Source organism: Salvelinus namaycush, chromosome 41 (assembly GCF_016432855.1).
Source record: "Salvelinus namaycush isolate Seneca chromosome 41, SaNama_1.0, whole genome shotgun sequence".
Lineage (NCBI taxonomy): Eukaryota > Metazoa > Chordata > Actinopteri > Salmoniformes > Salmonidae > Salvelinus > Salvelinus namaycush.
The window spans coordinates 15716578-15730792 of NC_052347.1; the positions used below are offsets into that span (position 1 = coordinate 15716578).

General features: G+C 41.5%; 2 gene segments (V, D, J or C); one reads left to right on the plus strand and one right to left on the minus strand.

Moving 5' to 3' along the window:
• Positions 1–14215, plus strand: part of LOC120034106 — a 106403-nt gene that overhangs the window by 32713 nt on the left and 59475 nt on the right.
• Positions 7445–7964, minus strand: LOC120034107. The segment is given in 2 exon segments: positions 7445–7749; positions 7873–7964. Coding segments are annotated over 2 exon segments (348 nt in total).

Consider the following 14215-nt stretch of genomic DNA (forward strand, 5'->3'; position numbering starts at 1 on the left):
TATCGGAGTGCAGGTGTATCCTGGGTAGAAGTCATGCTTTGGAAACTTTGAACTAATATACCCAACACTCATTTTGATAAACATGCCTTTTAAAACACATTCTTAAACTCTCTCCCCTATAAACAATTATAATGAAGACATAGTAAAGTATTTCGGGGTAGGTACCCAGAACAGCTTTGAGAAACCACATAGTGTAACGGCTTTCTTCCTGGGATGAAGGAGAGGACCAAAATGCAGCGCAGTTAGTGTTCAACATGTTTAATTAAACAATAAACGATGAACATTAACAAATAACAAAATAACAAACGTGAAAGCCGAGACAGTCCTATCTGGTGCAGAACACAAACACAGAGACAGGAAACAACCACCCACAATCCCCAACACAAAACAAGCCACCTTTATATGATTCTCAATCAGGGACAACGATTGACAGCTGTCTCTGATTGAGAACCATATTAGGCTGAACACAGAAACAGACGAACTAGACACACAACATAGAATTCCCACCCAGCTCACGTCCTGACCAACACTAAACAAGCAAAACACATAAGAACTCTGGTCAGGACGTTACAGTACCCCCCCCCCCCTGAGGTGCGGACTCCGAACGCACCCCTAAAACTCAAGGGGAGGGTCTGGGTGGGCATCTGTCCGCGGTGGCGGCTCCGGCGGTGGACGAGGACACCACTCCACCACTGTCTTTGTCCCCCTCCTTAGCGTCCTTTGAGTGGCGACCCTCACCCCCGACCATGGTCCAGGAACCTTCACCAAGGCCCCTCCTAAATAGAGGAGACAACTCAGGACCGAGAGGTAGCTCAGGACAGAGAGGTAGCTCAGGACAGAGAGGTAGCTCAGGACAGAGAAATCGCTCCGGACAGAGAGGTAGCTTAGGACAGAGGGACAACTCTGGACTAATGGCAGCTCCGGACTGAGTGGCAGCTCCGGACTGAGTGGCAGCTCCGGACTGAGTGGCAGCTCCGGACTGAGTGGCAGCTCCGGACTGGGTGGCAGCTCCGGACTGGGTGGCAGCTCATGACTGGAGGGCAGCTCATGACTGGAGGGCAGCTCATGACTGGAGGGCAGCTCATGACTGGAGGGCAGCTCATGACTGGAGGGCAGCTCATGACTGGAGGGCAGCTCATGACTGGAGGGCAGCTCCTGACTGGCTGGCGGCTCTGGCAGCTCCTGACTGGCTGGCGGCTCTGGCGGCTCCTGACTGGCTGGCGGCTCTGGCGGCTCCTGACTGGCTGGCGGCTCTGGCGGCTCCTGACTGGCTGGCGGCTCTGGCGGCTCCTGACTGGCTGGCGGCTCTGGCGGCTCCTGACTGGCTGGCGGCTCTGGCGGCTCCTGACTGGCTGGCGGCTCTGGCGGCTCCTGACTGGCTGGCGGCTCTGGCGGCTCCTGACTGGCTGGCGACTCTGGCGGCTCCTGACTGGCTGGCGGCTCTGGCGGCTCCTGACTGGCTGGCGGCTCTGGCGGCTCCTGACTGGCTGGCGTCTCTGGCGGCTCCTGACTGGCTGGCGTCTCTGGCGGCTCCTGACTGGCTGGCGGCTCTGGCGGCTCCTGACTGACGGACGGCTCTAGCGGCTCCTGACTGACGGACGGCTCTAGCGGCTCCTGACTGACGGACGGCTCTAATGGCTCGGGACAGACGGGCGGCTCTGAAGGCTCGTGGCAGACGGATGGCTCAGACGGCGCTGGGCACTGACAGATTTCAATAGAGATCCTATTAAATTACTCATTCCTAATTCAATGTCAATTGCTATAACATACAATGTGGTTAGCTGATAGGTAAAATAACAATCCAGACGCTGTAAGATTCGACAGGCTTCACCAACGCTTGGGCTATCGCTTCAGGCCGAACAAAGTAAGTTACCTGTGACTGTATTCAGCACATAACACGGCCTCTTGTGCATTATTGATTAATTACATCATCTATACACATGTATGCAGAAACAAAACAAAGTACAGGCTATGTGAGGTGTTGAATCTCATTAAGCTGTGTTCATTCATGATAGAAAGTATAAATGTAAAACAGACTCTTTTTTTAACTGATTTTGCTTAACTGCCCCATTGGAAACAGGTCCTATGAATATTACTGTACAGTTTTTGTCACCTATGCCTTTTATGTATGTACTTTTCAATACATTTTCAATTCTCTCCTTGACGAATGGATGTCTACACAGTACGTGCCATTTAAAATTATCCACAATTAAATGAGTTAATGAAGATGATCAATATTTAAATAATCATCATGTTCCCCACAGTTCCTCCTGTCCTTGAGTCAGTTATGTGTGTGATGAATAGGCCCTGGAGGTTTTTCTGACTAAGTAAAAAAAATACAAAATGTTTTCACCAGGTCAGGTCAAGTGATGAAGGACAACTCCTGGCCCTACTGATGAGCCATAAATTGACTTCTGACTTCAGAGTCATCAGTCCCTCCTCCATGACATCATGATGTAAATCCAGATCCCTCAGAGTTCATATATACTTATGTTCTGCTGCTGACTTGTTGTCTTGTGTGGAGCAGCTGAGTTCATGTCTCCAACCTCAGTATGAAGGGAAAACTCTACCTTCTGCTGCTCTCTCTCTGTCTGCCATGTGAGTTCTGCAGCCACCTACTACGTTATCAACTACTTTTACTATGAGGAATGACTGAAAATTGACAATATTTTGTTATAACCTCCATTACTTGAATATCTCTTTCCTTCCATCAGGTTTAAATGTCCAGAGTCTGGAGTCATTCCATCCGGTCCAGCCCTGAAAAAGCCTCTCCAGTCCTGAAAAAGCCTCTCCAGCCCTGAAAAAGCCTCTCCAGCCCTGAAAAAGCCTCTCCAGTCCTGAAAAAGCCTCTCCAGCCCTGAAAAAGCCTCTCCAGCCCTGAAAAAGCCTCTACAGTCCTGAAAAAGCCTCTACAGTCCTGAAAAAGCCTCTCCAGCCCTGAAAAAGCCTCTCCAGCCCTGAAAAAGCCTCTCCAGTCCTGAAAAAGCCTCTCCAGTCCTGAAAAAGCCTCTCCAGTAAGGGATCTAGCTTTACATTTAGTAGACATGAGATGCACTGGATAAGACAACCTGCAGAAAAAGCACTGGACTAGAAGAGATTGATCTATTATGATGCCAGCAAAACAATCTATTCAAAAGATATTGAAGGACAGATAGAAGTCACCAGAGAGAATTCTAACAGCATGGTGTATCTGAAGCTGTCTGGTCTGAGAACAGAGGACTCTGCTGTGTATTACTGTGCACAAGAGACACAGTGGTGTGAGTGGAGGATCTGTACAAAAACCCCTCAGAAAGTCTAACTGACAGCAGAGTCAACAGAGGGCAGTAGAGCATCAATACAACAGAGTAACATCTACTGAAGTATTATATTCCCCTGAGAGCAAAAATAAGCATTTTATAAACAGAATTACATGTACAGGTGCATATTTCCCCAAGGAGTGTCAGCAAGTATAGGGGAATCACATACTGTAAATGGCATATTAGACATTCATCTATCGAGGACAGTGACTGTCTTTGATTGATGATTATCCTTGATATGTTAAACATAAATTATCCAAGGTTTCCCAAAGTTCTTCCAGTTCTTTGGTCAATTTCTATGTCTTTTGAGACGGATTAAGAATTGTTTCAGACTAAGTGTCATGTGATAGGTAAATCTCCTGCCAATTTTATGATGAATTATTGATTGACCCCTTACTTCAGTGTCATCAACCCCTCCCCCATGACACCATGATGTAAAAACCTGATCACTCAGAGTTCATGTATAAACTCAGTAAAAAAATAAACTTCCCTTTTTCAGGACCCTGTCTTTCAAAGATAATTAGTAAAAATCCAAATAACTTCACAGATCTTCATTGTAAAGGGTTTAAACACTGTTTCCCATGCTTGTTCAATGAACCATAAACAATTAATGAACATGCACCTGTGGAACTTCATTGGGATAGGGGGCAGCATTGGGAAGTTTGGATGAAAAGCGTGCCCAGACTAAATTGCCTGTTACTCAGGCCCAGAAGCTAGGATATGCATATAATTAGTAGATTTGGATAGAAACCACTCTAAGGTTTCCAGAACTGTTAAGATAATGTCTGTGAGTATAACATAACTCATATGGCAGGTAAATACCTGAGACAAATCCAACCAGGAAGTGGGAATTTGAGGTTTGTAGTTTTTTAAGTGAATGCCTAGCCAGTATCCAGTGTCTGTGGGGTCGGATTGCACTTCCTAAGGCTTCCAGTAGATGTCAACAGTCTTTAGAAGTTGTTTCAGGCTTCTATTGTGAAAGGGGAGAGAATAAGACCACCCAGAGTAAGTGGCACCGCTGAAAGCCATGAGTTGTTTATCGCGCGTGGCCGTGAGCGCGACGTTTGCTCTCTTTCCTTTCTAATGAAAACAGTATTGTCCGGTTGAAATATTATTGAATATTTATGATAAAAAGATCCTAAGGACTGATTAGAAACATTGTTTGACATGTTTCTACGAACTTTGATGGAACTTTTTTGACTTTTCGTCTGGATGTTGTGAGCGTGCTTTGTGCCTTTGGATTACTGAACTAAACGCGCGAACAAAACGGAGGTTTTTGGACTTAAAGAGGGAATTTATTGAACAAAATGAACATTTATTGTGTAACATGGAGTCCTGGGAGTGCCACCAGATGAAGATCATCAAAGGTAAGTGATTACTTTCATCGCTATTTCTGACTTTTGTGAGTCTTCTCCTTGGCTGGAAAATGTCTGTATGTTTTCGTGGCTAGGCGCTGTCCTAACATAATCGCATGGTGTGCTTTCGCCGTAAAGCCTTTTTGAAATCGGACACTGTGGTTGGATTAAGAAGAAGTTTATCTTTAAAATGGTGTATAATACTGGTATGTTTGAGGAATTTTAACTATGAGATTTCTGTTGTTTGAATTTGGCGCCCTGCAATTTCACTGGCTGTAGTCGAGGTGGGACGCTAGCGTCCCACTAATCCCACAGAGGTTATTAAGACCCTAACAGTTTACAGACGGTAGGCAATTAATGCAGCTGATGGACACACCAGAGACTTACTGTTACTTTTGATTTTGACCGCCCCCCCCTTTGTTCAGGGACACATTATTCCATTTCTGTTAGTCCCATGTCTGTGGAACTTGTTCAGTTTATGTCTCAGTTGTGGAATCTTGTTATGTTCATACAAATATTTACTCATGTTAAGTTTGTTGGCAATAAACACAGTTGACATTGAGAGGACGTATCTTTTTATGTTGAGTTTAGATGTACTGTAGTGTCAGTCAATAGACATAACATAGGTCTACTGTAGGATAAGAACAGATATACTGTAGGTATAATGCAATACCCTCATTATAAAAAATGTATTAGAATTTTAATTGGGATTGATTCAGTGGATGTTTCAGAAGTATTCTCTTCATCATACTAAGGTTAATACTTTGCTATGTTTTCACAACCGATCTCAGAGATGGCTAACTCTGGAAATCCCTTTGGTCTCTACTGAGTTAGGTAAATCAGCTTTTAGTTTCTTGCACCTTATTTGTGGAACCATCTTCAAAATGTTCTTAAATTTGATGTTCTGTTTCCTCCAGGGCAATTCAGAAAGCTGATTGAGGACCTTTTTAATGATGAATACATTTGTTTTTCTTTATGCTTGCATTTTGTATGTATATTTTGAATTGTGTATTTTCTGTAATTTATGTAATTCATCTGCAAAAGACACCTTGGTCTCAGTATGACTCCCTGATAAAATAAAGGTTAAATTAAAAACATTTTAAAACTGTCCTGGCAACTCTTTATCAGAGTTAGTGTTGCAAATGGAAGATGATTCCTCAACCAATCTACCATAATAGGAAAACAAACAAATAAGACATCAGTAAATAATGCTGTCGGTGATTCATTATAAATAATACTTTGTTCTTAACTGACTTGCTTAGTTAAATAAAGGTTAAATAGAAATTTAAAAAATCTTATCATAACAGAACATCTCAAGATGGCCTAAAGCCTCCTATGATTGGTCCTCCCAGTGAGGAGGAGCTCATGCAAAACATTCTAGTCCTCCATCTTTATTAATGTCTCTGTTGAAGGTTGTTTCTGCTGAGGACTGTATCAACTACCTTTAGAGAATTACACAGATCACCATGTTTCCTTCCACAGTAATACTCTTACTGACAGTTGGAGCAAGAAACCCAAGCATTTCTCTATATTCGCAAAAACATCTTCTAAACAAGTGTACGTGACCAATAAAATTTGCAGCAGCAGACATGGAAGGAACATGGTTTGTGTTGAAGCTGAACTGGTGGGAGATGCTCTTGTCTTTTTAGACATTGTTTAAGTAGGGAAATGTCCAAAGGGTGGGTTTTCATTGATATAAAAATATGGGGGGGGTATACTGTAGCAGTGGGCATAGTGAAGCACTTATGTTTTGACTAAGAGGGTCAACAATGAAGGATGTGTATTTTTTATGGAAAACCATTTTTCATACCTTTGAGACAATGAGCTCCATGTTTACTATCACAGTGAACAGCAGGTAGCCTAGCGGTTAAGAGCGTTGGGCCAGTAACCGAAAGTTTGCTGCTTTGAATCCTTGAGCCGACTGGGTGAAAAGTTTGTCGATATGCCCTTGAGCAAGGCACTTAACTCTATTTGCTACTGTAAATCGCTCTGGATTAGAGCGTCTGCTAAATGACTAACATGTACTCTTTCAGAGTTTGGAACTTGTTTTTACATGTTATATTATGTAGAAATAACAGCTTTGTCACGTTCCTGACCTGTTTTCCTTGTTTTTTTATGTGTTTAGTTGGTCAGGGCGTGAGTTGGGGTGGGCATTCTATGTTATGTGTTTCTATGTTTAGGTTATTTGTCTATTGGCCTGATATGGTTCTCAATCAGGGACAGGTGTTTTACGTTTCCTCTGATTGAGAACCATATTAAGGTAGGCTGTTCTCACTGTTTGTTTGTGGGTGATTGTTCCTGTGTCTGTGTCTGTCGCACCACACGGGACTGTGTCGTTTTCGTTCGTTTGGTTAGTCTGTTCCTGTTCGTGCGTTCTTCGTGTTTTATTGTAAGTTCTCATGTTCAGGTCTGTCTACGTCGTTTTGTTGTTTTGTAATCTATTCTAGTGTTCTTCGTGTTTTCGTCTTGTCTTTAATAAATTCATTATGTCTGCATACAACGCTGCGTTTTGGTCCGATCCCTACTCCTTCTCCTCGACCGAGGAGGAGGAGGATTATGAAAGCCGTTACAAGCTTGGAGCTTTAGACTATATTGTGCATACATATTTGTCTACGCTCATAATTTACTATCATATCAAACTAGTATAAACTATATAAACTAAATTCATCATTCCATGAGGGGATTTGGCTTTAATTTTATTAAGGTTAATATTGCCCACTGCTGGTAGATACATATAACTCCTACTGTTTAAAGGGTGAGTGAGTTTTAGTACAGGTCTGGTGCTGGTTTGTATCACTGTGGGTAGCGAGCACAATAATACACAGCTGTGTCTTCAGTCTGCAGACTCAGTCCTGTTAAAGTCACAGTATTGCTGGAGGAGTCTACCGTGAGGCTGAACTTATTTTTCAGGGAGTCTTTGTGGTGTGTTCCTCCAGTATATTTCATTCCAATCCACTCCAGTGTTTTCCCTGCAGGTTGTCGGATCCAAGCTGTATAATAGCTACCTACAGAATATGATACCTTGCAGGAGATGGTCAGTGATTGACCTGGCTGGACAGTCATAGAGGCTGGCTGAGTGAGTTCTTCACAGTGAACACCTGAGAAAATAAAACAGAAAAACATTAATGTTAGTCATTCCAAATAGCATTAAACACAAGTTTTAACATGACTAAAGCCAATGTTAATTGGCATGTTTATCCCCCAAATCCAGAGAGACTCACAAGAGGCAGCTGCCAGCAGCAGCAGTAAAGATGCAGGGAACATGGTTTATGTTGAGGCTGAACTGGTGGGAGTTGCTCTTCTCTACTCCCCAGGACTCTGAGTGCCTCTAAAGACAGACCCTGTTTAAGTACTGAAAGGGTAAGAGGGAGGGTTTGCATTGACGTAGAGAGATGGAGGGGAGAGGGGTATTTAGGGAGACCTGACAGCGAGACACTAAAACAGCAGAGATGTGTATTCAGAAAAAAAATATTTTACTATATAGCTTTTGTGTGGATATATCCTGTATACTGAACAAAAATATAAACGCAAAATGTAAAGTGTTGGTCCCATGTTGCATGAGCTGAAATAAAAGATCCCCGAAAGGTTCCATAAGCACAAAAAGCTTATTTCTCTCAAATTGTGTGCAGAAATTAGTTTACATTCCTTTTAGTGAGCATTTCTACTTTGCCAAGATAATCCAGGTGTGGCATATCAAGAAGCTGATTAAACACCATGATCATTACACAGATGCACATTGTGCTGGGGACAGTAAAAGACCACTCTAAAATGTGCTGTTTTTTCACACAACACAATGACACAGATGTCTCAAGTATGAGGGAGCGTGCAATTGGCGTGCTGACTGCAGGAATAAGAGCCGTTGAGAGCCAGGAATGAGAGCCACCAGAGCCGTTGCCAGAGAATTCAGTTCTATACCATAAGCCGGCCTCCAACGTTGTTTTCGAGAATTTGGTAGTAAGCCCACCAGCCTCACAACCACAGACCACAGACCACATGTATGGCGCGCTGTGGCCGAGAGGTTTGCTGATGTCAATGTTGTGAACAAAGTGCCCCATGGTGGCGGTGGGGTTATGGTATAGGGAGACATAAGCTATGGACAACAAACACAATTGCATTTTATCGATGGCAATTTGAATGCAAAGAGATGCCGAGACAAGATCCTGAGCCCCATCCATTTTGAGCACCAGCTAGCATGTTATGTTAGAATTAATACTTGTCACATATCAGTTTGCAAACAATGTAACAAAATAAAATGATTGACTTAAGAAGAATTATAATAGACGGCTTGTGTCCGAAAGTGATTGAGGACCTATTTTACGTGTCACGTGGTTATGCCCATTTATGTACATCCTGTCCGGATCTTCTCATGCTACCGGAAGTTCTCACGCTATCGCTATCGTGCTTATGTAACCTGATAGTGCAGCTGTTTTGGGTAAAGCCTGTGTTTGCAATAAAGCTGTCCCGGTGATTGGTGTGTAGTGACCTTGTTGAACTGTGGAATTTGTTTCAATATTTGAAAGAGTTGTGAAATGTTCTAGTGAACTTATGGATCTGCTGTTTGGGGATCGTGTATATGAAACAGTCATTTCTGGGGGTCGGTATGCCTCAGTATAAGTAAGAGCTGTGAACACTACGAGAGAAAAGAAACCGCAAGAGAGATAAACCACAGAAGACTCTGAAGATAGAAATAAAACATGGATTTGTTAAGTACTGATACGCTCGTGACGACCTTAACATCGGAACCAGGACCACGGTTAAAACATAGAGAAAGGGATGAGTATAAATCAGCAATATACGATGCGCTAAAAAAGCATTTTATAAATTTGTATAGAACCCAAATACCTCCCGTAACGGTGCTGAAAGATCAAGTGTTGTTGTATAATGGACATCTATGGGGGTATATGTTTGATTACCCTGCCTGTAGAGTGAAACTCTATACCCTAGCCAAAGGAGAAGAATACACAGACCAGACCTTAGGAGTGGACTACAGGATTGAAGACTGGCATGTGTTTCGCAAGGTGGTGTGTCCTGAACTGAGAGTTAGCTCAAAGGGGTATAGCTTGTTCACAGGCTACGAGGCCCATTGGGAAGGTGCTCCTCAGGAAGAATATTTCATAGGGTGAAAATACAAAGAAAGAATGGACTTCCTTGCTGATGCGTGGAGTTCTATATCAGCAATGACAAAATATGCAATGGTAACATCCGTGATGGTGGACTGACCGGGGATTTTAGGTTGCGTATTTTTTGATGTGGGTAGTTTTCAATTGAATGCCTATAGAGTATCTAATGGGTTAGGACCCCGATTGCAGTTCCTATGGCTTCCACTAGATGTCAACAGTCTTTAGACATTGTTTCAGGCTTGTTTTCTGAAAAATTAAGAAGAATGAGTTATCAGTCAGAAGTTAACCTTTCTGGCGCTGGCGTTCCGCTAGCGACCCACCTCGACAACATCCGGTGAAATTGCAGAGCGCCAAATTCAAAATACAGAAATAGTCATAATAAACATTCATAAAAAATACAAGTGTTATACATCGGCTTAAAGATTAACGTCTTGTTAAAGCTTGGTCGCAAATGGGTCTTCCAAATGGACAATGACCCCAAGCATACTTTCAAAGTTGTGGCAAATTGGCTTAATAAGGACAACAAAATCAAGGTATTGAAGTGGCCATCACAAATCCCTGACCTCAATCCCATAGAACATTTGTTGGTAGAACTAAAAAAGCGTGTGAGAGCAAGGAGGCCTACAAACCTTACTCAGTTACACCAGCTCTGTCAGGAGGAATGGGCCAAAATTCACCCAACCTATTGTGGGAACCTTGTGGAAGGATACCCGAAACAAGTTAAACAATTTAAAGGCAATGCTACCAAATACTAATTGAGTGCATGTAAACCTCTGACCCACTGGGATTGTGATGAAAGAAAAAAAAGCTGAAATAAGTCATTATCTATACTATTATTCTGACATTTCACATTCTTAAAATGAAGTGGTGATCCTAACTGACCTAAAACAGAGAATTTTTACGAGGAGTAAATGTCAGGAATTGTGAAAAACTGAGTTTAAATGTATTTGTCTAAAGTGTATGTAAACTTCCGACTTCAACTGTATATATATCCCACTTTAGACACTCCTTCTCTCCAATCCTTACATCTTATAGTTCCACAGGAAGAGGGTAATAGGGTAATAAACCCTTATTACTCCCTTCAGGGGATCTGACCTGACCTCCTGACCTCAACCCCTCCTTCGCCTAATCCACAGATGTCCATCCGCTCCCCTATAGCAATCCTGTGATCTCCTTCCCGTCCATCCAGCACATTCCACAGCCACTCTGTCTTTCTACAGATCTCATTCCTTTATATACTATGCGTCTGATCTATCATGTCTTTAACTTATTTGGGGTAGAGGGCAGTATTTTCACTTCCGGATGAAAAGCATGCCCAGAGTAAACGGCCTGCTACAAAGCCATAAAAGCTAGAATATGCATATTATTAGTATATTTGGATAGAAAACACTCTGAAGTTTCTAAAACTGTTTGAATGATGTCTGTGAGTATAACAGAACTCATATGGCAGGCAAAAACCTGAGAAAAAATCCAACCAGGAAGTGGGAAATCTGAGGTTGGTCGATTTTCAACTCAGCTCCTATTGAAGATACAGTGGGATATTGGTAATGTTGCACTTCCTAAGGCTTCCACTAGATGTCAACAGTCTTTAGAACCTTGTCTGATGCTTCTACTGTGAAGTGGGGCCGAATGAGAGGGGATTGAGTAAGGTCTACCATGACCTGAGCATGTGCTGACCATGCGCGTTCATGTGAGAGTGAGCTCTGTTCCATCGCACTTCTGAAGACAAAGGAATTCTCCAGGTGGAACATTATTGAAGAATTATGTCAAAAACATCCTAAAAATGTATTCAATACTTCGTTTGTCATGTTTTTACGGACTGTAATATAACTTTTTTAACTTTTCGTCCGTACTTTCCGCTGGACTTGCCCGCGCGTCGTGAGTTTGGAAAGTGTACTGAACAGTAGAACAACAAGGAGGAATTTGGACATAAATGATGGACATTATCGAACAAAACAAACATTTATTATGGAACTGGGATTCCTGGGAGTGGATTCTGATGAAGATCATCAAAGGTAAGTAAATGTTTATAATGTTACTTCTGACTTCTGTTGACTGCAAAAAATGGAGGATATATTTGTGTCTTGATTGGGCTCTGAGCGCCGACTCAGATTATTGCATGGTTTGCTTTTTCCGTAAAGCTTTTTTGAAATCTGCCACAGCGGTTGCATTAACCTCTCTTGGGTACGTGAGACATTAGCGTCCCACCTCTTCAACAGCCAGTGAAACTGCTGGGTGCCAAATTCAAATACAGAAATACTCATTATAAAAATTCAGAAAACAAAACATATTTTTACATAGGTTTAAAGATGAACTTCTTGTGAATCCAACCACGGTGTCAGATTTTAAAATGCTTTACGGCGAAAGCATACCTTACGATTATTTGAGAACATAGCCCAGCAGACAAATCATTACAAACAGTAACCAGCCAAGTATAACAGTTACACAAGTCAGAAATAGAGATAAAATTCATCCCTTACCTTTGATGATCTTCATATGGTTGCACTCAGCAGACATTAATTTACTCAATAAATGTTCCTTTTGTTCGATAAAGTCTCTTTATATCCAAAAACCTCAGTTTTGTTTGCGCGTTTTCTTCAGTAATCCACAGGCTCAAACGCAGTCAAAACAGGCAGACAAAATCCAAATTGTATCCGTAATCTCAAACGATGTTTATATTCAATCCTCAGGTTGTTTTTAGCCTAAATAATCGATAATATTTCAACCGGACAATAACGTCGTCAATTTAAAAGGTAAACAAGAAAGGCACTCTCTCGGTCTCGCACATGAAAAAGCTCTATGACACTTTAGGGTCCACTCATTCAGACTGCTCTTACTTCCTCATTTTTCAGAATACAAGCCTGAAACAATTTCTAAAGACTGTTGATATCTAGTGGAAGGCATAGAAACTGCAATTTGAGTCCTAAATCAATGGATACTGTAATGGCATTCAATAGAAAACTACAAAACCAACAACAAAAAACTACTTCCTGAATGGATTTTTCTCAGGTTTTTGCTTGCCAAATCAGTTCTGTTATACTCACAGACACTATTTTAACAGTTTTGGAAACTTTAGAGTGTTTTCTATCCAAATCTACCAGTTATATGCATATCATATCTTCTGGGCCGGAGAAGCAGGCAGTTTAATTTAGGCATGCATTTCATCCAAAATTCTGAATGCTGCCCCCTACCCTAGAGAAGTTAAGGAGAAGTGCATCTAAAATTCCATGTTTAATACCTGTATTTTCATCAACATTTATAATGAGTATTTCTGTAAATGGATGTGTCTCTGCAAAATTTACCGGATGTTTTGGAACTTCTGAACGTAACGCGCCAATGTAAACTCAGATTTTTGGATATATATATGAACTTTACCGAACAAAACATACATGTATTGTGTAACATGAAGTCCTATGTGTAACGGTTTTTGTCGTCTGAAGAAGAGCAGTCGGACCAAAGCGCAGCGTAAGTGTTCATGTTTATTTATTGAACTGAACACTATAACAAAATATCAAGAGAATAAATGAAACTGAAACAGTCCTGTAAGGTGCAAAACACTAAACAGAAAATAATTACCCACAAAGCATAGGTGGGGAAAAGCTACCTAAATATGGTTCTCAATCAGAGACAACGATAGAAAGCTGCCTCTGATTGAGAACCACACCTGGCCAAACACAAAGAAATAGAAAACATAGAAAAAGAACATAGAATGCCCACCCAATTCACACCCTGACCAAACCAAAATAGAGACATAAAAAGCTCTCTATGGTCAGGGCGTGACACTATGAGTGTCATCTGATGAAGATCATCAAATGTTAGTGAATCATTTTATCATTATTTCAGATTTTTGTGAATCCTCTCTTTGGCTGGAAAAATGCCTGTGTTATTCTGTGAATAGGCACTCAACTAACATAATCGTTTGGTTTGCTTTCGTCGTAAAGCCTTTTTGAAATCGGACACTGTGGCTGGATTTACAACAAGTGTATCTTTAAAATGGTGTAAAATACATGTATGTTTGAGGAATTTTAATTATGGGATTTCTGTTGTTTTGAATTTGGCGCCCTGCAGTTTCACTGGCTGTTGAAGAGGTGGGACGCTACCGTCTCACGTACCCTAGAGAGGTTAATATCTCAATGTTCAAAGTTTAGAATCCAACAGTCCCTCCTTTTGAACAATAGCGTCCTAATGTTCAATTTATATAAACTTGGAAATTACTAATAAAGGACAATCAAACATGAATTTAAAAAACTAACAAATTATTATGAATGAACAAACAATGATAACAAAACATGAATTAAAAAATGAACAAATGGAACAAACAATGAAAACAAACATTCACCGTGAGGTTTACAAACTCAGAGGCCTCTGTTCTATAATCACATCATACACAATTTTATTTACATCTCTCATCACGCAACAAAATGCCATTCCAGCTGAATCTGCT